The following is a 25,367-nucleotide window of genomic DNA, read 5'->3' as shown; positions in this document are numbered from 1 at the left end:
TCAAGCTTAACAGGCGGCAGGACGCGGAGGAGATCCGGCATCTCTTTGATCTCCACGAGGAACATTTTAGTCCGTGGGTAGACATCAAGTACGCCGTCGAGAGCCTTCTCCACGGGTTCCCTCTTCAAAGCCTCAACGTAAATGTAGCCCTTGGCAATCGACTCGATTCCAGCGCCCACTTGAGTACGCTCAAATGCAGAGATGATCCCAAGTTCATTGTCTGTGCCAATGGTCTCCTCAATCTTCTTCATGATGTTCATGACGACCTCGAACTCCTTGCCCTCCCTACACTTGACTGCCCAGATGGAGGGGTCATCAACGCTGGGCAGCAGGAGGCGCTTGGGGACGACAGTAGTATCACCCAGCCCACCTCTAGCGCCATAGGCATTCTTGCGACCGTAGTCCCGCTTCAATCGCTCTGCAACCTCCTCAGCGCCGACTTCCTCTTCCATCTGTTTACGGCGGTCGAGCTCTCGGTGGTATCGGTCGTCGACATCACCGGCCTCGGCGAGATCGTCTGGGTGCGAGGGGTCAATGAAGTCTCCTATCTCATTATTGTCCTCCTCATCCTCAACATCTTCGTCCTCATCCTCGACCTCGGCTTCGATATCGAAGAAGGCGCTGCGTGCGTCCTTCTTTCTGCGCTTGCGGCTGCGGGACTGTAGACATTGTTTTTTGTGTAAGTAAGCCTGCTTGGAGATGCGGTGCACGACAACAAGTCCAATCCAACTAAGCTGGGCGCAGCTTAGGGCACACAAAATGAGCCGCTACCAGTGATGCCAGCTGAAGAAGAGGTAAGGAGGGGGGGGGAGGAAGCATATTCTTTTGTCTACGTACCGGCATATCATCCTCGTCATCCTCGTCCTCATCCTCATCCTCGTCTTCATCGTCGTCATCATTGTCGTACTTGCGAGCCTTTGAGGGAGAAGCTTCATCGCCGTCTTCATCGTCCTCGGTGCCGTCGCGGTCCTCGCGGTCATTCGTCGAGCCCGCGTCGTCATCATCACGGCTGACGCTGCTGCGGCGGTGTCCGCCATTGCGAGACTCCACAGGAGACTCGGGCTCGTCGTCATCTCGATGGCGCTGGCGCTCGCGCTCGTCATCAGAGGCAACCTCAGGCGCAGGGTTGAAGTTGTCATCCTCCGACTCGGAGTCGTAGTGATGGGAAGACATCTCGTCGACGTTCCGCGGACGTTACTTGTTCAAAACCCGCGGGAAACGACGAGATGCGCAGGTTTCTTGGGTTCCTTGAGTAGTTTCCAAGATGAGAGAGAGGGGAGTAAGGAAAAAGAAAGGAAGGTGGGTGGAAGGCGAGTTGGAAGGTAAAAGAAAAGGAAAGCTGGTGCTGAGTTGAAGGTGAACTAAGTAAGTGATGGGCTTCCTAAGAAGCTAGCGGCTGGCACGTTGCTGCGAGGTTCTTTGAGAGGGGGCAGGGGTGTCTGCGGCGCTAGGCTGATGATGACTAAGTATGCAGGGGTCTATGACGGTAGAGAACTCAGAGTACGGGCATATGCTTGCGCAGTGCTAGACAATGGCAAGTTATTGCATCAACCAGATAACAATATCGAGTTAATGCGAAATATGTATGGGGTAGGAAACTAGCATTGTTTAATTGGTATCTTTTCTCGTACATTTTTTCCCCTTCATCGAACAAGGCAGCGGCCCTTCTATTTGTCGTCTCGCCGCAGTTCAAATCGCAGTGCTCCTCCAAAATGACTGTTTCACCCACCATCTCCGTCCCCCCAAGGTCAGCCTTCTTTGCAAAGGTATTCATATTAATATCGTCATCGTGCGCTCGTGATGCATCAAACGCCGTGGCTCGCCATGCAAAACAAGAAGCGCACTGAAAATCTGGACGTAGGGGTCTCCACGATTCTGCTGAGAATGCGTCACCACTCCATCAGCCACAGATTCTATGCGCATTTGAAGATGCCAACTTTTTTGTCGTTTTCTTCTTGTCCTCCCTTCAGACATGTCTCGAGCAAAATTAGGCCAATGGTTGCAGACCTGTTCCACTTCGTCCCAACAGTGTTCAGACTTGATATGGTAGTCAATCAATCGTCGCGAGACGTCCCAAGATCAGATCACATCCTAACACCCCAGATTCCACGACCAGCACTCACGCCCAGCCACTCCGAGGCCTCGTCGTTTGGTCGTCGAGGCACCCACCCAAGATTGCCTACTTCATAGTCACACTGCCAACTAGCGGCCGGACTGCGGACATTGTCCCCTTGAGAACTTCCGTTGGAGTGTGGCTGGTTCATGAGGTCCCAGATCAACACCTGACAGTCATCGCCTCCCGAGGCAAGCTGACCTCGCCGCGTGTGCGACCACTCTACACAGTTGACCGCGCCTCCATGACCGCGTAGCTCGAGCAGTGCCTGGCCCGGCTGCCTGGTGTCGAGGATCCGGATGACGTTTGAGTCTTGAGCAAAGGTGGCGAGAAGTTGCGTATCATGCGGGGATGTAGCCAACCGCAACAATGGAGGTGGATTGGACATGGTCTGCTGGGCCAGAGTTGGACTGATCTTCCCACCGTTTGGATCGACTTGTTGGGTGTCAGCTTTGCATGCCAGGCCACACTGCGCACTCAGGATCGCGAGACTTACCTCTGTCTTCTTTGCCCGTTGGTTCGTATATGATAGTGCTATGCTCTAAGCTTCTCAGGTCGAACATACGGACGCTGCCGTCTTGGCCACAACTGACAAAGACATCAATACTATTCGCACAGAACCGCACATCGTACACTTCTTTATCGTGTGCGATGAGCTGAGTCTTGGCCGTCAGAGAAGGAATGTCCCAGATCGTACAGGTCGTATCGATGCTGGAAGTGATGATCAGGCTGGGGGAGACTGTGTTCCAATCCAGCGACGTCAAGGGCGCGGTATGATCGGGCGTCTTCGAGTTGGACAAGAGTGCCAGTGGCGTAAGCTTGGTAGTGGCCACTTCTCGGTTACGGCCTGTTATAGAGTTGCCGGGAGTCGCCGATGTCTCAGAAGGAAGGGACCAAAGCCTCAGATGGTCGCCAGAAGTGGCGAGCAGATCAGTCGACTGCTTAGTGGTAGAGGGCGGCTCCCACAGCAGTCGCGTCACGGGGTAGGAGTGTGTGGCCTCGGCGATCTTGGTGAAGTCCATGCTCCATTTCGAGCCACCATGGTTGTTGTACACATCGGAGGGGGTAGGAACGATTTGGGTATCAAGAATTTGAATCTGCGAGCAGCATATCAGAACCTTGTTCAGCACCAAGCATCAAATGGCAGTGTTTCCTTTTTTGAGGGAGCCCAAGACTTACGAAATTGTGGCCGTCTTCCAAGTAGCTCCCAATCGCCACCTTGCCAGCACCATTGCCCTGGGGTGCCCACTTGCACCAGTCGAAGGCGTAGGATGTCCATGGTGCCATGTAGTTGCTGGTCCCAGGGGGCGCGTTCTGCGTGGGGAAGTCCACGCCGCTGGGCATACCATCTGACAAGCTCGAGTCCGCGCGGGGTCTGATATCTGCCAGGCCCAGGGGCGTGTGTGATATGTTTCTCTGCGAGCCTGGAGCATTGTAGTTTCGCTCAGTCGGTGACATGAACTGCGCAGAGCTGGGACCGGCACCGCTCGGTGTAGTTGGGGTGTAAGGGGAGAAGCCAGGGTTGGAACCATCGAAAGCTGCAGCTGGGCTCGAGCGGGAGTAGCTATGCGACAGACTCAGAGACGGTCTGTTTGGGCTCTGGTAGTCTTGCTGTTGAGATGGTGTTCCCTGCAATAACGAAGGGGTGGTGTTGGCACCTAGGGCTGCTGGTCTCGATAGAGGGCCACCAGGCTGAAGGACACTGGGAACAGCAGAGCCGCTCGTGTACGATGCAGGGGTATTCTGGTATGACGATGACCCGCCGCCCGGTGCCTGCTCCAACGTGATGTGAGGGCCGCCACTGGATGTTGGGTAGTCGCGCGGGGACAGAGGACCATGCTGCTGGTATTGGTTCGAGCCCTGCATGTGTTGCTGCGGTGGCTCGTCGCCATAGCCGGCAGTTCGCCGCTGAGGGGGGCCAGCGTACTGCTGTTGTTGTTGCGGTGGCTGGCTCATTGTGTCCTTGACAGTGGAGGAAGGGAAGGAGGGAGGTGAGGTCGAGCTGGATTCAGGATGGAGATAGGGAATCGAGGCGAAATCGTCGGTGGACGTGGGTATGGAGGGCAGATCGAAGATGGGCTTGGAGCCGAGAACCGACACTGGACCTGTATCCAAGTTTGTCGTACCTGCGCCTGCGTGTGATCTTAGTCCTGGCACAAGAGCATGAGGATGCGCTGTGGCGCGAGGATCTTGCTGACGGGAGGCGTGCGTCGAGGAGGACTGGTCGGAAGAGGAGGCCTTCGTGGCTGTGCGGTAGGGGAGTGAAACCTGAGGAGCTTGGGCTCGCGAAGACGAGGGAGAGGTGGAAGAGGAAGAAGAGAGCCCCGCCCGGTTGTTGTTGTCTTGGTTCTGCTGATGATAAGGAAACCACAACGACACGGCAGCAGAGGATGGTAGTCGCTGGCCTGAAAAGTTGATGCCACTGCTGAGACCGATGCCAGTGCCAGTGCCAGTGCCAGACACTGGTGGCAGACGCCGAGTATTCTCTGCCGTGGACGAGGTGGCTGGTGAGGAGTTGAAGTCTGGTCGATGTCGTGGTGGATGCCCAACTCCAAATCCAGAGCTGCGGGCGGCGGGCGAAAGTGGATGTGGTGGTGGTCCCTGCGGGCCTCTAGTCGGGTTGGGCAGTATTGTGCCTGGTCCTACTGAAGCTGGTGCTGTTGTTCCTGCTCCTGGTCCTACTACTCCTGGTCTTGCCTCAGGTGGATGATGCATGTGTGCTGTAGGCGCTGGTGAGGAGACCCCAGCGGCACCTAAGCACTGGCCGGCGGCGCTATTACCCCTGGAGCGTGGCGCCGTCTTGTTGCGAACAAGAGAATACTGGTCATTTCTTAGAAAGGAGGACATGCCTCTTGGGCTCTTTTCGTTTCTGATGGAACAGGAGGATGAAATCCCGGTCAGGATCGATAAATCTTATCAGAGAAAACAGGAAAAAGATGGGTGCAGGCAAGGAAGCGTATTGCATGAGACAGAACTCTTTTTTTCTTGTTTGAGTTCGTGAGGCATGTAGCATTAATTAATTCGACGTGGGCTGTGTTATCCCACAGTGCTTAGACCACCAGCCCAAACTGGCGCCAGTGAGCCGCGCGAGTGAACAGCGTATCAGATCTTGGCTGGCGTGCTTTGTGTTACTGTACTGAGATGCTGCTGTAAACGAGATTACTCACTGGCAGGTTCTCACTCAGACTGCTCAGCGGGGAATCGGCCCTCATCCCCAAGGTCACGTCACAAGGCCAACCTTCGTCTCTTCCTTTCTACCCTCTGTTCAGACTCTTCATTTTTATGACGACAGCACCTTTAGTTATATTATTGCTACGTATAATTTCTTTTGAGCCTCTCTACGCACACATTGGTGTGAATTCTGTTTTCTTCGCGATGGTCACTGTTCTGAGCAAGGTCATTTGAAGTCAAGAATAGGAAACAGCCCAGTCCGCCAAAGTGTCGGTAGTGTTCCTTCGAGAGTGCCCCGCCTCTCATACGATTTATTCCTTGCCCCTGCTTCAATCATCTGCCTCGGCTCGACAACCCTCACATCTCATTTGCACAATACACCTCACCTACCCTCAAGCCGACGACACAGTCACGGATCCAGTACGCAACATGACCCGAGACGACCTTCCCTCACTTCTGCTCCTCGCCGCCCCTCCAGAACCAGCAAGCCGGCCATCTCTGAGCGCGGCTTACAAACCGGCACTCACGGCTGCCCTCGCCAAATTAAAGGATGCGTCCAGATCACAGACCCTCGTTGTTGCGGTAGCATACCCCGTGCTGAGAGGTTCAGGTCTACGACACAAGACAATATCCTGGCCAGAAACACAACATATGCTTGCTGGTCTATACACCATCATTGCAGTTGTGTGCGCCGAGCTGAGTATACCGTCGTATATGAACGCTGGTCCGGGATCTGTCGATGCAAGGGTAGTTCTCATCGACCATGAGAAAAGACGGCGATACGGGCAAGGCTATCGCGCTGCTATCGAGCCCAACAACACCTCCATTGTGGATCTAGCCACGTTTGTGTCTGCATACCACCCGTGGAGATACATATTCAGCACCGACAGCGAAGCCGCCCATGAACTGCACTCACTTTACCTGAAACTGGCCGAAGGACAGCAGAAGCTGCTGCAGGAACAGCTCATTACCGTCAAAGGTGGAATCGCTCTCAAGGTACAGTCCACAGAAGAGCCAGCGCCTCCCTCTTCTCCAGAGACCAAGTCTTATAAGACTGTGTGCCTGGGCGGCACATTCGACCACCTCCACCCTGGACACAAGCTCCTCTTGACGGCTGGCGCTTACTTGCTGGATGTACCCGAGAAGGGCTCAGCCAACACCTGTACCTATGTGATCGGTATAACAGGTGATGAGCTCCTCAAGAAGAAGAAAGATGCTGAAGTGCTGGAACCCTGGGATGATAGAGCTCGAAATGTCATTCAGTTCCTATCTTCCATATTGGAGTTGTCTTCCGAAGGCTGGGCGAGAGTAGCGGCTCCAAAGGTCGAAGAAAAAGATGGCGACTTTGTGTCTACATTACGAGATGGAACGATCACAATCCAGTGTGTAAGAATACAAGACCCCTTTGGTCCGACCATAACGCAGGAGGATCTTGACTCCCTGGTGGTGTCTGCAGAGACGAGGTCTGGTGGACAGGCAGTCAACAATGAGAGGGCCAAACGTGGGTGGAAAGATCTCGAGGTTTTCGAGGTAGACGTCCTTGATGCTGGGGAGGTCTCTGACGCCCCTCCATCCACTCAAGACTTCTCGTCCAAGATCAGCAGCACAGCAATACGACGCCAGATTGCAGAGGCTATAGCTAGTCAATGAGGCCTTCAGAAGCTCCTTGATCATGGGGAAAATACATTTTGATGAATTTAAATCATGATGGCCAACCTGGACAGTTGATTATCGGATGTCAAGTGCACAACATCCACACGCCCATAGCAGGTTTTCTGACCTCTGACCCCTCTCATCCCTATAAAATGAGCAGCCCAAAGCTGAGTCAACACCACAGTGAGTGAATACACGAATGACTGTTCATTTTATCTGTGATAATCTTGGAGATGATGAAATCCATCTTTGTGAGCTGGGTACAATACATGAAAAAGAACACATGACCAGGGGGGCTGTCGTGTGTTCAACTAGGCCCTTGCCATCTGCAACAAGATTTCCTGGGACCAGTGTGCTACCTGGCGCCATAACAGCAGCTCAGCATTGGAGAGCAGCCGGACCAGGAGCAGTGTAGTTGGTCAAAACGGGGTAGTACTGCGGGTTTGCTGGTCAGCTGCTGTCTGCTAAGCCTTGACTACGAGAAATTTTGGTGCACTACAGGCAGGATACCTCATGGGAAGAGGACAGGGGGAATATGTATCAGAGAGTGTCTACTAGACAAAAATGAACATACGATGTTGATCAAAATTCCAGGATCTGTTGCTTTGTAGACTCCCGGAATCGAGACGAGCTCTGGCTGAGCAGTTCCAGATCCGCCCGAGATTGAGACCTGGGCACAACTCAGATAGAACTGTGCGCCCCCTACAGAGCTCGCGCTGTGGAGAGCAATGTGTTCGGCACGAAGCAGGTACTCGCCATTTTCGACGCAGGAAGGAATTGGGATGTTCACCGCGGTAAGACCTATACATTCTCAGAGCGTCAGTGAGGAAGAGAAAAGAAAAGTGAGCACCCCAGTCTCTTGCGTGTTACAATCTGGCGAGGTAGCAATGTTAACAACTCACCCTGCGAAGGCCATGTAGGCCCGCTTGCGCTGAAGGTGGGATGGTCTTGGTAGATTTTGAACCAGTTCGCCCCAGACCCATCGTAGGTTGCGGCCGTCTCCCCAGCTGGAACCTTGGCCAGCCACGCGCTGAACGACCCAGGGTGAGTAATACTGGTTTTGACGTTGTAGGCTACAGATGAGCCCGCTTGGATATCTACTGTCGTGGCGCCTTCGTTGCCAGGGGCAAGTTGATAGCATGTCATTTGGGAAGACGTGACGTCCGTAACAGGGCCATTGCTTTGGTAGTTGGTGGTTTTGCGAACGTTGGCCCAGTCAGCCTGAGCACATTCATCAGTGAATGACACGCAAAGTTTTGATATACTATCTTCTCTTTTCCATAGTGCCATTGTTGGGGATCCGACATACACCGGTGTTTATGGATGGCAAAACATCTGCAGCGAGCGTCAGTTACATAGCCACGAAGTCGGGATGACGAGCTTTCTGTAATTAATGTGATGAGTCTTCTGCTCACAGTGAGCTTCAGCACATGCAGCAACTGCTGCGATAGCAAGAGAAAGTCTCATGTTGAATGTCGAATACGCAAGCGAGACTATCAAATTTTGCTTGAGTTCTCAGACTCTGTTCAATCCTCATATGTTGCGTTTGAGCAGGAAGATGGTGAAGAGAACGTCAAAGCACCCTGAAGGCAGCGTTCCAGCGCTCAACTTATATTGCTACTCAAGTATTGCTACCTGGTCTCTGGGCATGCGTTTCTTGGTACACTATCTCGGAGCATCTGGGTCCCTTCTCTGACCACTCTAGGTTGACGAAGAATCTTAGGGAGAGGATAGAGCCATTCCATTCTGCGAAACATAAGCACCGGTTCCCCGGCTGTTGCAAGCATCTCCGTCGGACCGAGCTAGCATAAATAGAGCTATAACTGCGAGACTAAGAGGTCACGGTAGAGTTTTTGATATTGCCAAGTAGATTGACCTTTATGAAAGACGCTGTCTGATTAGCTGATCATTTAGTAGTCGGCCATGCTGATATAGATTGTTTCAGGTGCGTAGGTAGGTCGGCCACCAGAATGCCGAGAGTCGAGCTCTTCGATGGTGATAAACGAAGTCCTATTCATGATACACATATACATACAAACGATCGCTATGGTTGGCGAAAAAAAAAAAAAAAAAACTCAAAATATGAGTCCAAAGTGCTGCCCAACAGGACTTGATTTTACCAGAGAAGATCCTACTTCCCCAAAATACCGTAATCACAGCCTCCTGGTGTCGTGAGGCTCTGGATTATACTATGTGTTGATGACCTTGGCACGGAGCCACGGAAGGTCGACTCCGCATATTGATATATTGATATTAATTAAGCACCCAGTCCACCCCCCTTGGGGGGGCGGTTCCTTCTGCTTCTTATCTTATCTATCTTTGTTTTGGTACGTTGAAAACATTCACATAGTGATATGTCATGCTGTGCTATCATCTCCGGGTGATCTGAGTACTTGGATAGTTGTATCAACAGCGTAAGAATGTACACATGTCAAGTCTTGATGCCTAGTAAGTGATTGTCCCAGCCAATATTGGGTATCTGTTCGTGACTTGTTTTATTTTGTTATCGAGTTTCCAATACAGTTAAGTCCATTTTTGAGACATAATTATACCTTCTTTCGTATATCTCATCAGTCGTGATCTCATTTTGTCTCTTACAGTAAAATGTTTTGGGGGGGGTTTTAGGGGGGGTCTCTTTGCTTTTTCTTTCCCTTTGGTCCTGAAGTTATGGCAAGAGACGTGGCTTGGTTCAATTAGTAATGACTACACGGCAAGTGCAGATCTTCGACGCGGCAGACTGGCAGTAAAAAAACAGAATAGAGTTTAGGGCCATGATGAACCCCCTGTATGTACAGTAAACATTCATTAAACGTTGCCTGCTGGAACTTGATCAGGCACAAAAAAACCTGCGCACAATTGTTCAACACGGTCCGTTGTCTGCCGTGGATCAACTACCTAATAACCAACCACTTACTGCGGAGCTCACACACTAATTACTACCACCCCTCCCTCCCCCTCCCCCTCCTCCTCCTCCTCCTCCTCCTCCTCTTCCTCCTCCTACCAGTATTTCACGTCTCGCTGAAGATGCCAGGCTCTGGCAAGGAGAGACCCAAGGCCCACATCCTCTTCCTCTGTCAGCCCTTGACAGGGCACATCACGCCCACACTGCGCGTGGCCTCGGAACTCGGCCGCCGAGGATGGCCGGTGTCCTTTGTCGGCCCAACGACCCACCGCGCCCGCATCTCGGCCGCTGGAGTCCACTTCGTGCCTCTCAAGGGAGACGCTGATGTCGACGATCTGCTGTACTACTCTCCTGACAGTCCAGCGCCTCCCGTGCCCGGGTTTCACTCGCTGGCTTGGTACGAGCGGGCCCTGGTCGACCTCGAGAAGCACTGCCTCGAGCCCCTAGCAACACAATGGGAATGCGTCAAGGACGCCCTGGCTGGCATACACGAGAAACACCCTGACCTCCCTGTGCTCATCATCAGCGAGGCCTTCTTCCATGGCATCTTACCTCTCTACTTTGGGGCTCCACTGCCGGATGGCGTCAAAAGACCACCCACAACGCTGTGTCTCTCCGTCACGCCTCCAGCCCTACGCAGCATCGACCTCCCACCGTTCGACCACCCTCTGCCCTTCAGCCAGACACCTGAGGGCCGTGCCCGGAACGCACGGTGCTGGGACTACTGGGCAGAGCTGACGGCCCCGCTGAAGAGGCTCCTGGACACGAAGCTAGCTGCGTCGGGCGCCACGAGCTTCCCAGATGGGCCCGTCCTGGATGGCACCAACTACACCTGCCACTCTGCCATCCTCCAGGTTGGGGTCCCCAGCTTCGAGTACCCGCGCAGCGACTGGCCGCCACAGTTCCAATTCGTAGGGTTTCTACCGCTCGCAAGCCCCCCTCCAGGCGGCTACCCCAACCTGCCCTCCTGGTGGGACGAAGTGACGACCACCACGGACGAGAGGACGAAGAAGGTCGTGGTGGTGGCGCAGGGCACCGTCGAGACCAACCCGTACGACCTCATCATCCCGACCATGGAGGCGATGCGAGGCCGCGAGGATGTGTTGGTGGCGGCCATCATGGGCCGCAAAGGGGCAGGTCTGCCGGCGGGATTCGACATGCCGACCAATGCGCGTGTCACTGACTATCTGCACTACGACGCCATCCTGCCGCATGCTCGGGTCTGGGTGCACAACGGTGGCTACGGCGCCATCACGCACGGCATTGCCCACGGCGTGCCGATGGTGGTGGCTGGCGAGGGGCAGGATAAGCCTGAGAATATCCGCAGAGTGCGGTACTCTGGGATTGGTGTAGGTCTGGGGACGTCCAGCCCCAGTATTCAAGACCTGAGATCGAGCTTGGAGGACGTGTTGCGTGAGGCAAAGTACACAGAACGGGTGAGAGTACTTAGACAGGAGGCCATAGACTTAGATTGCTTCGGGCGTATCGAGAACGCCGTGCTGAAGGCGCTGGTGTAGAAGAAAATTGAAGAAGGAAAAGGGAAAAGGACAGACGGAAAGGAGGGCAAGGAGAAACAAAAGAAAAGGAAAGCGCATCTCATAATATTAATTCCCGAACGAGGGCCTTGTCAATACACCAATTTTTCAATACCTTAGGAGAAGGCCAGCCAAGCTGGGCCTGGCTGAAGCTATCTACAAAAACAGTCAGGGCCAGGAGCGTGCCTCGCCCAACATTTACAACAACTCAGCCTCCACCGCCGTCAGGACCTCGTCGTAAATGCCCAGTGCTCTCTCGACCTCGTCCTTGGTGACGACACACGGCGGCGTGACGTGCAGTCTGTTGTCGACCACAAACGGCAACAAGCCTCGCTTCACACACTCGTTCTTGACCTTGCCGACGACACTGGGCGCCACGGGTTTCTTGGTTGCAGGATCCGAGACCAGGTCCAGCGCCCAAAACACACCCAGCCCTCGCACTTCTCCCACGATCCGATGCTTCTCGCCCAGCTTCCGCAGCCCGGGCCCCAGCACATCTCTGCCGATGTCTGTTGCGTGTTCCAGGATGCGGTCCTCCTCGTACGCCTCCAGCGTTGCGACAATGGCGGCCATGGCGAGCGGGTGGCCCGAGTACGTGAGCCCGCCCGGGTAGAACCTCTGGTCAAACGCCCGAGAGATGGCTTCCGACAGGATGACGCCGCCCGCAGGAACATAACCCCCATTCACGCCCTTGGCAAAGCTGATGAGGTCAGGCCTCACCCGCTCTGGGTTCACCTCTTGATTCTGCCACGCAAACCAGTCTCCGGTGCGCCCAAAGCCAGCCATGACCTCGTCACAGATGAGAACAGCCCCAAACTCATCACACAGCCTTCGCACGCCCGCGAGCCACCCAGAAGGCGGCACAATCACGCCCGCCGTGCCGGGGATCGTCTCCAGGATGATGGCTGCAATGGATGCCGGACCCTCGCACTCGATCACCCTGCGAAGGTGGTGCAGGGCCCTCTCCGTCTCCTCCTCGGGTGAGCTCGACCAGAACTCGGACCTGTAGGGAAAGGGGCCAAAGAAATGCGTGTGGCCGCGCGCATACTGGTTCTCCACACGCCTAAAGTCACCCGTGGCCACGATGGCTGAGCCAGTCGAGCCGTGGTAGCTCCGGTATGCCGAGAGCACCGTGTCCCGCCCTGTGGTCAGCCTGGCCATGCGGATGGCATTCTCGTTCGCGTCCGCGCCGCCGTTGGTGAAGAAGACCTTATCAAAGGACCTGGCGCCGGAGGAGGAGAAGGCGTTGGCGTGCTTGAGAATGAGCTCGGCCGCTCTGCCGCGGGCCAGGTTGGCGTGTGCAGGGGCTACGGTGGGGAGAATGTCGGCCTGCTTCTTGATGGCGGCCACGACTTTGGGGTGGGTGTGGCCGATGTTGGTGTTGATCAGCTGGCTGGAGAAGTCCAGGTAGCGCTTGCCGCTGTGGTCCCATACCTCGCAGCCCGAGGCGCCGGCCAGAGTGAGAGGGTTGAGCGAGGCCTGGGCGCTCCATGAGTGGAACACATTGGTGCGGTCCAGCTGGTAGGTGAGGGCATCGAGGTCCTCGATGTTGGTGGGGGTGACACTGCCCATGGTGATTGAGGTCCACTTCTCTTGATTCGACGGCCTGGAGTTATTCCTTCAATGAGTTTTCGTTGTTGTGCGGATTTTCTGTATGTGTGGACAAAGATGGTATGCGCAGACTGATACAGCAGTCTCTGGTCAATCGTATGCTTGGGGCCGAGTCGAGTAGAATCGTTGCCCAGAAACAAGGATACCCAATATAATTATCTGAGTTGACGGGCTTTGAGGGGTCGACGATTTTGTTTATGAACACGGTCCGGTTCTCGTAACACACACACAGACACCAGGACAATGTTCCGGTATCGCTATCAGGGTCGTTGGTATGTTCGGCTGGAGTACAGACAGAGACTTCCTGTTTCACAGGCTGGGCTACGAAATCACAGATAACGACGAGTAAAACGAGTAGGCGCTCCGATCAGGAAGGACGGGCCGATAGTTGACGACGATGATTCGCTGGAGTGATCGAAAGCCACAGGGACGTGCTCCGCAAATCTATAAACTGCATGTAAGTAATTAATCGATAGGTAACACGCGCCCCAATGTTTTGACAAAAAGTCTTTTTTCCCTCTGCTGCGAACTCCCGGTCTGTTTTCTCACTCAACAGAAAATTGAGGACGGCCTGGCCTTTAGGTCTGGGCAGCTTGAGCAATCCACCTTGCCGGAAATGTGGATTCGATCCAGTTCAGGAGGGCTCTGGCGTGATAGCACCTCCGTCTTGCGTGATAGTATGCGCGTTGCACATTCCGATCGGGTTCCGTCTGTCTATGTATTTATTGCTCGATATGTCAAATGCGGAGTTTTCACTCGTAATCAATGGGATGTTAGCAGTTATAAATAGCTACCGAAAGGAGAAGGTATAATTTAGTCAAGGCCAATAAACATCGCACAAGAGGTTTTGCACTCACCAGCGTTAGCTGCTTTACCGAGCTCGAACGGATGATCCATACTAATACATAAATTACCTTTTTTTCTTTCTTCTTTCAGGTACTAGTTAATTCTTGCAGGCGCAACGAGAGAAGCCTCCCTGTTTCACATTGCAAACAATATCCACCGATAATTTACTGCTGAGGTGAGTCTCGTAAACAATATTATGAAGTTAGACGAGGAACTCCTTATTTTTCATCATAGACAGAACTTCACCTCCTAACGCCATAATCCCTAGCGCGCGAGATATTCCCTGCGTCGCGTAATAAAGTAGGTGAAATTGAATGCTTGTTTGCTATACGGCTTCGTGATTAATTGCGTTGAGGTAGTGTCGTGAAGGCTCCCGCACTTGGTTGAGTACTTGGAAATGCAAGAAGAGCTGAGAGCCTGGCAACAAACAGGAAGATGTATTTACTCAAGACAGAGCCTATAGCCTTGGACAAAACCTTACATGAGCCCGATCGATAAGTGCAAAGATTTGGTTTCACCCCCTGCCCTCAGTTCAGTCTTGGGTCTTATCAAAACACTGCCATGCATAGCAACTTCGGGTTCAGCTTGATCGGCACCAAAGAATATCTAATGCAGAAGCGCATCGGCTGGAACAATCTGCCGCAGCTTGTACCAACAGTCCTGAAAAAATCACTCCTGGCTGGTGTGCTCCCTGGGATGGTCACTATAATGATTTTGCAATATCTGATATTAACATCAGCCGCCAAGTTCAAGTTTATCATTCCGCGCTTCTGTAAACACGATTGTCGTGAGTATCCTCATGCCTAAACAGCATTACATCTTACATCACATGATGCCGTCCGCTGGGACCAAAATTATGTCTCGATGAATGGCATCTTGGAGCTGGCCTCGATGGTTCACAGCTTTGTTACCCACAAAGTATCGAGTAATTGCGTCTGGTGTAAGACGCCCAACGATCAAGACCCCTTAGTCGTCTTGGCCTCACACGTAGAGCCTACGCTTTTGTTGACCACTGTCCGTTTTCTCATCAGGGTCTACAGCTGGGTCTTCCGTTACTATTTTAAGTCTTGATGAAAATTATGAATATTTTAGCCCTTCCAACTTCCTCGCTAAATGCAAGTTGATGGCTTTTGGCCGTCTGGGGCACCGGAGCTTTTGCCAGGCTTTGCATCTATATATGGAATACCTCAAGCAAACCCTTTCACGATACGGTGTGTGAGTGGAACGCTGCGACTTTTATAGCTTTTGGATCACCTTGCTGTACAATTGCATTTGACTTTTTCATCCTCGTTTTCAATTTCTCTTAGCAGACATGGATGTGCTTATTTTTGCTTTGTAGTATGAGATTTTGATTTTGTAAAGCGACACGAGGACGTCAAACTCAAGACGATGTGTCATTCAGGGAAACTGAGGGAGATGAAACCAGGCTCTCGACGTAATGCAAAGAGCAAATAAAAAAGTATCAAGGGAGCAGAGAGAGAAAGAGAAAACAAGACTAGCGACAGCCTTTCCGGTCCTCCCACTTTGATCAGCTTGTGTCAATTGTCAGTTCGGATTCTCTAAGATTCGAGAGCCGATACATTTCTCATAACAAAATTGCAAGTACGCGTGGCGCTTGTGAGACGCGGACTCTGATATTCTCATCCATACTTTATGGAAGTCATATAGACAGGTTGTTGCAAATATGATCGCTAGTTGTGAGAACAACAGCTCCAATTGGTGATCACCATGGATCTCTCTATAACACTGTCTCCAGTGATTCTGAAAAAGAAGAAAAAATATGTAGAAGGCTTTCTAGGGGCTGTACAAATGGTAGAAGGGAAGATAGTTCTTTAATTAATCTATCTCAAGGCACGCTGTTGCCAATTGCCTTTCTATAGAGCCAGCAATTGGCACTAGTCCCAACTAGGCTAGCATACCTGGCAACTCACTGCCTTTCTATTGAATAGCCCAGGCTAGTGAGTCAGGGTGGCCAGCCAGGCTTCATCCACTCGAAGCCCCTAGGGCCACTGCCACAAAATAACAGGTTGAGATATGCTGAATCAACGACAGAAAGGGGGGTGGAGGGACTCTAAGATATGTTTTATGTGCTGATAAATGAGATTATCATTACAGACTAGTATCTGACTAGGATGCTTCGGAGTGATTGTAACTGACTTGACATAGCACAGCTGATGTAGTACCAAGCAGCTCCCAGCACAGAAGACTTCTGACATGCGGGTGTGGGTGGGGGCTCCTGCGTCAAAGGGTGCTGCTAATAGCGGAATTACAATAAGGCGACAGATAACAACAACATCTGAGAACCCCGCCCCGTGTCTGGTTAGTCTTCCGCTGACAGATTCACTATGCAGTAGCTCCAAGGACAGTTCTCCCAAGATGGCAACTATACCCAGACTCAACACTGTGAGACGAGATGTGGTCTGACGCCACAGTGTTGGAATGATCTGATTCCGCACAAAGAAGCGTAAGCTCTTATCTACCCGCACGCCCAGGAAAAGCGCTCAGACAGACGCCTAATCTAATCCAATCACCAATGGTCGAGTAGCTTTATCAGCGAGCAGCTGTCAGGCAAGGTTTCACGCAGGATTATGGCTTATACAGGGGGAAATCCGACGTTAGCATGAGGGGGAAGGGGGCGTTTTCCCTATCGTTGTGTATTCGCTCTAGGCAGGGGGGCGCGGCGGTAAGCTGCCGGAATGGGGTTGCAATCTGAGAAGCAGTCTGCAGATCAGTGATACATATTTGGAGGGCGTTGGGACCGCCGTGGAATTTCTGCGCGATGACATACATCTATCTGTTCATGCCCTGGCGCGGTGCTACTGTAACCTGCTGTGTGCGACGACGAGTGGACCAACAGCAGTGTTACATCTATTGTAACAGTTATTGTATGTCTTTGAACAGAACAGATTCAAGAGTCGCCTGCTTGTGAGAGCAAATTCCACCACCACCTTCGTTCGACATGTCAACACCAGACGTGACATCGAAATCGGACGGCGCACCTGCCGCCGCCGTCGATGATACTACTGCTGCTCACCACCATCCGGAACATCTCGTGACGACCGGCGATGGCGGCGTCGTTCTCGCGAGCGAGGCCGACGCAGAGCTGCTGGCCAAGATGGGCTACAAGCAGGAGCTGAAGCGCAACTTCTCGACCCTCGAGGTTTTCGGCATCGCCTTCTCCATCATGGGCCTGCTGCCCTCCATCGCCTCGACCCTGGCTTTCTCCTTGCCAGCCGGGCCCGCCGGCATGGTCTGGTCCTGGTTCCTGGCAAGTGGCTGCATCTTTCTCGTCGGACTGGCCATGGCCGATATGGGGAGTGCGATGCCTACGAGCGGCGGACTTTACTATTGGACACACTACTTCAGCTCTGCAGGGACGAGGAATTATCTGTGTTTCTTGGTCGGTTATAGTAACAGTCTCGGCTTAATTGGTGGACTCTGCAGCATTAATTGTTCGTTGCAAACTTCCCTGCTGCAAACACACGAGAGTAATGAGTCCAGGAAACTGATCATAAAAAACTGCACCCAGATGGTTTTGCCTTGATGTTCTGCGCTGTCATTGTGATAGCAACAGACGGGTCATGGACCCCGAGCAACGGGATTGTCTATGTTGTGTTTCTGATCTGCACACTTACGCACGGCGTTCTTGCCACCACTCTGACCAAGATCATGAATAAAATCCAGACGTTCGCCGTCTTCATGGTCAGTAATCCCAAAGCTCATTGATTGGCTTTTCGCTCTCTCCAGAACTCTCGACAACCTAACACAATCTGGATAGAACATTGCTCTCATCCTCGCCACGATCATCGCCCTGCCCGTGGGCAGAGCAAGCCAGCGAAACGACGGCCACTTCATTTTCGCCGAGGTCGAGAATCTCACCACCTGGCCCACCGGATGGGCCTTTATGCTTGCGTGGCTGAGTCCCATCTGGACCATCGGCGCCTTCGACTCGTGCGTCCACATGTCGGAGGAGGCGAGCAATGCCGCCAAGGCTGTTCCGCTGGGTATCCTAAGTTCTATTGGCATGTGCTGGGGGCTTGGCTTTGTCATTGTGATCGTGCTGGCAGCTTGCATGAACCCGGATGTTGAGAGCGTGCTCGGAAGCTCGTTCGGGCAGCCTGTGAGTAATTGCTTTTATCGCCTTTCCCCAGAGGAACATGCGTCGTGAGCAGATCTGGCACTAATGCAATTGTTGGACGTAACAGATGGCTCAGATCTACTATGACGCGCTTGGGAAACATGGAGCGATGGGTTTTATCGCTTTCCTGTTCATTGTCCAGTATCTGATGGGTCTGTCAATCCTCATTGCTGCATCTCGGCAGACGTGGGCGTTTTCTCGCGACGGTGCACTGCCATTTTCGCCCTTCTTTCGACCTATTGTAAGTTTTTCTTTCTTTCTTTCTTTCTGTTTTCTCTCTCAGTCTTTCTCCTCCCCCTCTCGTCTTTCAAACCATGTCTCCAGCTGACAGGCAATCCGTGAATTAGTCGAAGAGATTCGGTTACATCCCTCTGCGTACCGTCTGGGGGTCTGTCTTCGCCGCCATTGTCCTGGGCCTTCTCTGCCTGATCGCTTCAGCAGCCGCTTCTGCCCTATTCTCTCTCGCCGTAGCGGGCAACAACCTCGCCTGGGGTGTTCCGATCTTCTCACGTGCAGTCTGGGGCCGTGAAAAGTTCACTCCAGGCCCCTTCTACACCGGTCACATGTTCAGCCTGCCCATTGCCTGGGCTTCCATCATCTTCCTGGTCTACGGCATTGTCCTGGCCATGTTCCCTGTCGGTGGTCCAGATCCTACGCCGCAAAGCATGAACTACACCGTCGTTATCAATATGGCGGTTTGGGGCGGATGCACGCTCTATTATCTTGTGGATGCGAGAAAGTGGTTCACAGGGCCCAAGTCAACAGTAGAAGAGGTTGAGGAGGTTCTTGGCCGAGAGCTGACTGGTGAGATTAGGGAAGGGCTGTCTGGAAAGGACCAGCCAGCTGAGGCGAATGAGAGCGGCCCCGAGACGGAGAAACAGCCCGTCATTTCAGAGTGAAGAGGACATCTACACACACGTATACACGGCCTGAGTCAAGAGCCAAGTTTCCTATAATGGTTTTCCTGCGAGTTTTGCGCGGTATTATACATTTCGCTGCACAAGCAGCACGTTGAGCAACACGATAAAGACAAGGTTGCGGCAGTAATTACAAGGATAAGTCCGAACAGAAACAGAAGTCAACAGATGTCAACAGATGATCTGGGCGCTAATGAATCGATTTGGAATCAAAGAATTCATGTGTCCGCGATGGGTTACATCGAACAAAATGGCCATCCAATGGAGAGGCCTTGTTCCCTGAGAGCCAAGCAGAGTTGATCGTCACCTGTTCACCACTCTACGCAGATAAGACCGAGGTATCACTTGCTTTCCCCTTTGGTCGAGCTCACTATAGCATGAAAGCTGTCGCCGATCCTGGCTTTTGTTGATATATTAGCCTGTTGCTTCCGAAGAGGAATTGCCGTTGCCCAAAGTGTATTATTCGGTCCCCGCAAATTGGAGGACAGGAAAATAATTGTTTCAAGATCGTTCACTGTCCATTCTTTGCTGCGGTGATAGGACTTGGCCTTTTATCACTTCCACGCTTTTGTGTTATTACTAGACACCAATCATAAGAACACTAAACATGACAGCTGTCTCCACGAACTCCGTGGCGCAGCTGCCCAGTACGGCGCAGCTGGCCATCACCAACCTCAAAAATGCCGGGCTCTCAGAGGTCCTTCACCTCCAGGGCACGGAGATCTACGAGGAGCGGCTTAAATCTTACTGGGCACTCACCCCTCGCCTCCGCGCCTGGGCTCTCGTCCTGCCCCGGACGACCGAGGAGGTGTCCCTCGCCGTGAAAGCTCTTGTCGGAACTCCTGATTGCCAATTTGCCATCCGCAGGTCAGAAGAGGTCCTCCCTAGGATTATTGATATTCCTTTCCATACACATACATGCACGCGGTTCTCTGACTAACGAAATTATTATTTTCAAACGAGCAGCGGGGGCCATATGTGCTCACCAGGAGCAAGTGGCATTGAGAACGGGATAGGGATCGACCTCGGCCTCTTGGCCAAGATTACTTATGATGCCGAGACCAAGCTCGCGTCTGTGCAACCTGCACCTCGATGGCTAGATGTCTATAAGACTCTCGAAAAAGGTGAGGCTTTGCATCCCTACCCGCCTTTTGTCTTTTCTTTCCAGCTTTTTGCGCTCAGGCTGACCGGGAAAAAAATGATGATGTTTTATAGACGGCGTTATGGTTGCGGGTGGTCGCGAGGGCCTTGTTGGCGTTGGTGGGCTGTTGCTTGGCGGTGGGGTTCGTCTCCTGATTATCCAATTCATGAAAGTGAAGAGATGTGGGCGACTAACTATCACGCCATTGAAAGCTCTCGAACCACACCTGCCGTGTTGGACTTGCATGTGGTAAGTGATTCTTACAGACATTATGTGACGCCAATGTCACAGCCCTCTGTGGCCCCTTGTATCCCGAGATACGACAATGAGTTCTCATTATTCTCCTTCCATGACAGGATCTAAGCTAAGCCAGTGCTACGTTCTCAGACCAGGTTGTCAACTATGAAGTGGTGTTGGCTGATGGCAGCATTGTCAATGCAAACGAGACCACAAACGAGGACTTATTCAGGGCCCTGAAGGGTGGCGGCAATAACTTTGGCATCGTCACACGCTTCGACATCCAGACGTTTCCCGCGTGCGACGTGTGGGATGGGATGCTATATCATCCAAAGACGGAGACACCAGCCGTGATTGATGCTCTTGTCAATCTGGTCGACCATCTGAAAACGACGGACGAACCCTCGGAGCACTACCTGGGAGTGTGGCGTTACATCCCTGAGGCGCGCGACATTTCTCTCTTTAGTATTCTGACACAGCTGGACGGCGCCGAGAGCACTGAACCTCTGAAGGAGTTTCTCTCCATTCCTAGGCATCAGGGGAATATGCAGAAATGGTCCATTGCAGCAAAAACGACCGCATTCACTGTGCAATCGAATCAACAGTGAGTCCCAGTCCTCTCTGTCTCTCTCGTCATCATAGCGTTCCGATGAAATAGTTACCAAGAGAGCGCCCTCTGACTAATTGCTATTGCACAGCTCCATATGGCTTAGCACTTGTTTCAAGAATGACAGACGCATCGCCAGAAAGGCCATTAGCACGTATGAAGAGCTTATCGACCACATCAAGGAGAAGCATATTCCCAGCGGCGAGTTCGAAGCGATGCATGTCTTGCAAGCGCTGCCCACCAGCTCCACGCGCCTCTCACCAATTTTGAAGGGCAATATGCTGGGCCTCGAGCGCCTGGCTGGAGAGGCGGTTATTCTCACTGTCACGTGGATCCATGTCCCCACGTGGGAATTGGCGCAGGCTATCTTTCCCAAGTACAAGGCCCTGTTGGATGAGCTTGATGCCTATGCGGAATCTCTCGGGGGATCTGTCGAGTTCCGTTATGCGAACTACTGTGACAGGAGCCAGAATCCACTGGCGACATACGGCCAAGAGAATATTCGGAAGATGAGGGAGGCTTCGAAGAAGTATGATCCGACCGGTGTCTTTCAAACCAGGGTGCCGGGTGGCTTCAAGATTAGCAAGGTGAAGACGACTGAGTGAGGCAGAAAGTGTTTGTGCCGCGCTGGTGTGATCCTTCCGGCTGTTATGAGTATGGACTTGCTGTGTGCAGCCTGGTCTTTACAGCATTCAACGCGATTGTTCATGGTTTTCCTTTCAACTGCCGTCGTACTTATTCAGTCTGGGTGCTGATTACTTGACATGTTAAGCTACATCTATCGAGGGCCCAGAGTAGAGCCCAGTTTCGTACGTCACTGATCACTTGTCACATTCTTATGAATTCTGAACATTATGATTTCTGAACAATTAGTAGCATGAAGGCGGCGTGCTGCTTCTCGTTCAAAATTGCTAGCATATCAAAAGACGTTGCAGAGGGCAGAGAGAATTGAAGGGTCACCCACATCAGGTCGCAACCCACCAGCCAAAAAAGTAACCTTATTTCCCTTAAAGTGAAAAGGATGACCCGGCCAAGACCGCCAAGGTATAGCGTCTCGTCCCTTCTGAGGAAACTGAAGGGGGGGGAGAGACCTCAGGGGCTCGGGCCTAGACCTAATATGACCTGAAGAAGAATGGAGCCGCTGGAGGGAGAGCGGCACTTCGCACCTTGACCCCAGGACCATGCACGTTGCGAGGTTCTGATTCGCTACACTTTAATTAGGGACGACCCGCCGATTCTTCGCCTTGTTTCAAAACAGAGCGCCACGCCCTCGTCCCGAGCAAATCCAGTTCCTTCCTGCATGTATGTCTGTATGTACCTACAAGCCTCAGAGAGACAACTCGGATCCTACACGACCAGATTTCGGTTCTGGGTCTTCTTTTTCTCTTTCTCTCTCTTCCTTCTACCTTGGCATTATGCGAGGTTGTCTCTGTCTCTCCGCTTTCTCTCGGCAGCACCAAGGGGGTGGACGAATGGAAGAAGAGCTGCTGGCACGAGAGACAACATATATCCTGCTCCCAAGAATGACGAGTCATCCATTCTGTGGTGCTCTCTCCAGCCAAGCCACTGGGCGTTTTGTTTGTTGGTTTCTGCCCTGCTGAGATGGACACAGGCCCGCTCTTCCTCCAAACCCCTTTGCAGCTTCGTCTGGTCGGGACATGAAGCAAGCAGCTGCGCCGTCTGAGGACGAGGGGAAGAAGGGGTGAAATGGACGCCGCACGCCTCACGCCATACGCCATAACCTCAAGAGCAAAACAAAGCCCGCCGCGCCGTGTCCTGTCCTGTAAGTATGGACGGATGGCCTTGCAAGTAAATTGGTATTCCGGACGAAGCGCGAGCGCGCTGCGCGTCATGTGGCCCCGTCGTACCCGGCCCGTTTTATGTGGACACCTGTGTAGAGATCCACCGGGTACATCATGGGCAAGTTCGCTTGTCGACCGGTGGTGGGCTCCCGCTGGAGACGCCAAGAGAGACGAATAGGTCTGCGCAATCTTCAACGAGATTACAAAAGGAGATGGGCCTCTTCACGATGTCACCTCTTCGTGTCCTTCCTCTGCTGATCTTCCCCATCTAAGAACAACACCCCATCTTCTTTCGTCGCTTTTTTCTTTCTCGCTGTGTATCCCTCTCTCTCTCTCGCTATTACTACTAGTTAGTCAAAAACAATCATTGCCTCCATCCTTATCCTTTTTCTCTTCTTCGCTTCCAGCTGCTCGAGGACCGCTACAGTCGTTCCCTTTCCAGTCACTTGAATATACAACAATATCTCATTCTTTTCTTTTCATTCCTTTTCAAAAAGATACAAGGCTATCTACTGCCGTAATTCTTCAACCATCTCTCTCACTCTCGCTCACTCTGTTCAACGTCGAACCAAAAAATACTTAATAAATCTCCAACGCTTTCACATCATCGCCAACAACTCAGCATAAAAGTATCGTTTCTTATCACCGAAAATGCAATACACCAACTCCTTTGGCGCCTTTCTGGTGGGCCTCCTGGCCGCCTCCGATCTGGCCACCGCCGTCCCCACCGGCTTCCGACAGCACGCCCCGGTGACCAGCGGCAGCCAGGCCCGTGACAGCAGCAACTCCAAGGGCGGCGTCTCGCTCAAGCAGGTCCGCAATGCCAAGCACAGCGGTCACCAGCGGGTGGGAGCACTGGCCGTGGAGAAGGCGTACCTCAAGTACAACGCGGTGATGCCCACGGAGCTGACAGACGCGGTCTCGCGCATCCGCACCAACCTGGCCGCGGGCCTGGATGCCCTGGGCCTCGACAGCCTGAGCCTGGACCCGAAGAAGCGGGCCACGGGCTCGGCAACCACCACGCCCGAGGAGTACGACGTCGAGTACCTCACGCCCGTGCAGATCGGCACGCCGGCACAGACGCTCAACCTCGACTTCGACACGGGCTCGTCGGACCTTTGGGTATATTCGAGCGAGACACCCTCTGACGAGGTCAGCGGCCAGACTGTCTACAACGTCGACGCCTCTAGCACCAGCGCCAAGCAGTCCGGATTGACCTGGAGCATCAGCTATGGTGATGGCTCCTCCTCCAAGGGCGACGTCTACTACGACACCGTGTCGGTGGGTGGCCTTGCTGTGACCAATATGGCGGTCGAGACGGCCACGACGGTCTCGTCTGAGTTCACTGCCGATACCGACATTGATGGTCTTTTGGGCCTGGGCTTCAGCAACCTCAACACCGTCAGCCCTACCCAGCAGAAGACCTTCTTCGACCGCTCCGAGGACAACCTGGACTCCTTCCTTTTCACTGCTGACCTGAAGGCTGGCGAGCGTAAGTCTTCAGGATTATATGTTTCTTCGCACAAAAGAGAAGAATGTATGTGCCGTGTTTTGCTAACATGAAAATCACAACAGCTGGTACTTACAACTTTGGCTTCATCGACAACGCGTCGTACACTGGTGACATCTACTACACCCCAGTCGACAGCACCCAGGGCTACTGGATGTTCTCCTCCTCGGGCTACCAGATCGGCGATGCCACCTTCACCTCGACTAGCATCAAGGGCATTGCCGATACCGGCACCACCCTTCTCATGCTGCCCACCGCCATCGTCGAGGCCTACTATGACCAGGTCGCAGGCGCCTCCTACGACAGCTCCCAGGGCGGCTACACTTTCCCCTGCACCTCCTCCCTCCCAGACTTCACCCTCGGCATTGCTGCGGGCACCATCACCATTCCGGGCACCTACATGAACTACTCGCCCCTCGACAGCGCCAACACCACCTGCTTCGGCGGCCTCCAGGACGACAGCGACATCGGCTTCGCCATCTTTGGCGACATCGCCCTCAAGGCCGCCTTTGTCGTCTTCGAGGGCGGCGACAGCCCGCAGATCGGCTGGGCCAACAAGAACCTGTGACTAGATGGCGGAGCCGACGGGCAGCAGGTTGTTGTCGTCACCACCGTCGTCACGGTCGTGTCGTAAACAGGGAAAGAGAAACCTGTCTTGTCCTATAATAAATCATTGTTTTCCCACCACTAGATCACTCTGGGGATGAAAAAATAAAAAGGGAAGGTGTGTGCTTTGGCATTAGCGCGGCGTTTTAAAAAGAGAGATGGGGACCCTAGATCCATCTTTCTCTGGTAATATCACCTGTGAAACAAGCGGCTGTAAGGTTGTTGGCTGAAGAAGGAGCGGAGAGACGAGACGAGATGAGAGGGAGAAGTAAGACGAAGGCGAGCGAGGCAGAGGCTGGGAGGAGCAAAGGAGAGCGGGCGTCTTGATGATGGACGAGGTGGAGGAATTTTTTTCATCTTCTTCTTTCTCCTCGTGGATCGAAAGACGGATTTTGATACCCCCCAAAGATCCCATCGACCGAAAATCCCACGATAGACGGAAGAAAGGTGATTTCTTTTTTCACTTGTTAATTTTCCTGTCCCCCATCAGGCGTTGCGCCTCTAGGGGAGACCATTCTCCATGATGGATGTACATAGCATGTCCCAGAAACAGAACCTTCGTGGAGTTCAGAAAAGCC

General features: G+C 52.9%; 8 protein-coding genes across 8 annotated transcripts; 5 read left to right on the top strand and 3 right to left on the bottom strand.

The window, feature by feature from the left end:
• Positions 1-1,587: 1,587 nt before the first annotated feature.
• M406DRAFT_356547 (WD40 repeat-like protein) lies at positions 1,588-3,312 on the bottom strand. Its single transcript, XM_040923476.1, has 3 exons — positions 3,293-3,312; positions 2,610-3,210; positions 1,588-2,548 (listed from the first exon to the last, which is right to left on the bottom strand). The coding sequence occupies exons 2-3, from the start codon at positions 3,133-3,135 to the stop codon at positions 2,085-2,087; spliced, it is 990 nt and encodes a 329-aa protein (XP_040775398.1). The 5' UTR covers positions 3,136-3,210; positions 3,293-3,312; the 3' UTR covers positions 1,588-2,084.
• Positions 3,313-5,713: 2,401 nt separating this feature from the next.
• On the top strand, positions 5,714-6,934 carry M406DRAFT_41890 (uncharacterized protein; the record flags this gene model as incomplete). Its single annotated transcript, XM_040924169.1, has 1 exon — positions 5,714-6,934. One exon carries the CDS (start codon positions 5,714-5,716, stop codon positions 6,932-6,934), a length of 1,221 nt encoding a protein of 406 aa, XP_040775397.1.
• Positions 6,935-7,315: 381 nt separating this feature from the next.
• Positions 7,316-8,244, bottom strand: M406DRAFT_62386 (family 61 glycoside hydrolase; the record flags this gene model as incomplete). The annotated part of the gene is made up of 4 exons (XM_040924776.1): positions 7,316-7,372; positions 7,512-7,738; positions 7,840-8,158; positions 8,203-8,244. The coding sequence occupies 4 exons, from the start codon at positions 8,242-8,244 to the stop codon at positions 7,316-7,318; spliced, it is 645 nt and encodes a 214-aa protein (XP_040775396.1).
• Positions 8,245-9,961: 1,717 nt separating this feature from the next.
• On the top strand, positions 9,962-11,356 carry M406DRAFT_340041 (family 1 glycosyltransferase; the record flags this gene model as incomplete). Its single annotated transcript, XM_040921517.1, has 1 exon — positions 9,962-11,356. One exon carries the CDS (start codon positions 9,962-9,964, stop codon positions 11,354-11,356), a length of 1,395 nt encoding a protein of 464 aa, XP_040776216.1.
• A 216-nt stretch (positions 11,357-11,572) lies between these two features.
• Positions 11,573-12,946, bottom strand: M406DRAFT_330774 (aminotransferase class-III protein; the record flags this gene model as incomplete). The annotated part of the gene is made up of 1 exon (XM_040920561.1): positions 11,573-12,946. The coding sequence occupies one exon, from the start codon at positions 12,944-12,946 to the stop codon at positions 11,573-11,575; it is 1,374 nt and encodes a 457-aa protein (XP_040775395.1).
• A 4,000-nt stretch (positions 12,947-16,946) lies between these two features.
• On the top strand, positions 16,947-18,868 carry M406DRAFT_340040 (putative GABA permease; the record flags this gene model as incomplete). The annotated part of the gene is made up of 6 exons (XM_040921516.1): positions 16,947-17,283; positions 17,361-17,533; positions 17,610-17,951; positions 18,037-18,210; positions 18,317-18,742; positions 18,809-18,868. 6 exons carry the CDS (start codon positions 16,947-16,949, stop codon positions 18,866-18,868), a joined length of 1,512 nt encoding a protein of 503 aa, XP_040775394.1.
• A 625-nt stretch (positions 18,869-19,493) lies between these two features.
• Positions 19,494-21,476, top strand: M406DRAFT_258515 (FAD-binding domain-containing protein; the record flags this gene model as incomplete). Its single annotated transcript, XM_040917237.1, has 6 exons — positions 19,494-19,753; positions 19,853-20,010; positions 20,102-20,169; positions 20,240-20,276; positions 20,415-20,868; positions 20,963-21,476. 6 exons carry the CDS (start codon positions 19,494-19,496, stop codon positions 21,474-21,476), a joined length of 1,491 nt encoding a protein of 496 aa, XP_040775393.1.
• Positions 21,477-23,056: 1,580 nt separating this feature from the next.
• On the top strand, positions 23,057-24,751 carry M406DRAFT_346541 (microbial aspartic proteinase; the record flags this gene model as incomplete). The annotated part of the gene is made up of 3 exons (XM_040922200.1): positions 23,057-23,618; positions 23,667-24,165; positions 24,249-24,751. Exons 1-3 carry the CDS (start codon positions 23,325-23,327, stop codon positions 24,749-24,751), a joined length of 1,296 nt encoding a protein of 431 aa, XP_040775392.1. The 5' UTR covers positions 23,057-23,324.
• Between the last annotated feature and the right edge of the window lie 616 nt (positions 24,752-25,367).

The sequence above is a fragment of the Cryphonectria parasitica genome (assembly GCF_011745365.1).
Source record: "Cryphonectria parasitica EP155 unplaced genomic scaffold M406scaffold_5, whole genome shotgun sequence".
In the NCBI taxonomy this organism is placed as follows: Eukaryota; Fungi; Ascomycota; class Sordariomycetes; order Diaporthales; family Cryphonectriaceae; genus Cryphonectria; species Cryphonectria parasitica.
This window is presented reverse-complemented; position numbering and strand designations above follow the sequence as displayed.

Coding starts and splice junctions, on each gene's coding strand:
- M406DRAFT_356547 (XM_040923476.1), bottom strand. CDS start 3,135: ATGGACTTCACCAAGATCGCCGAGGCCACACACTCCTACCCCGTGACG. Junction 2,549..2,609: donor AACGGGCAAAGAAGACAGAG/GTAAGTCTCGCG, acceptor ACACCCAACAAG/TCGATCCAAACGGTGGGAAG.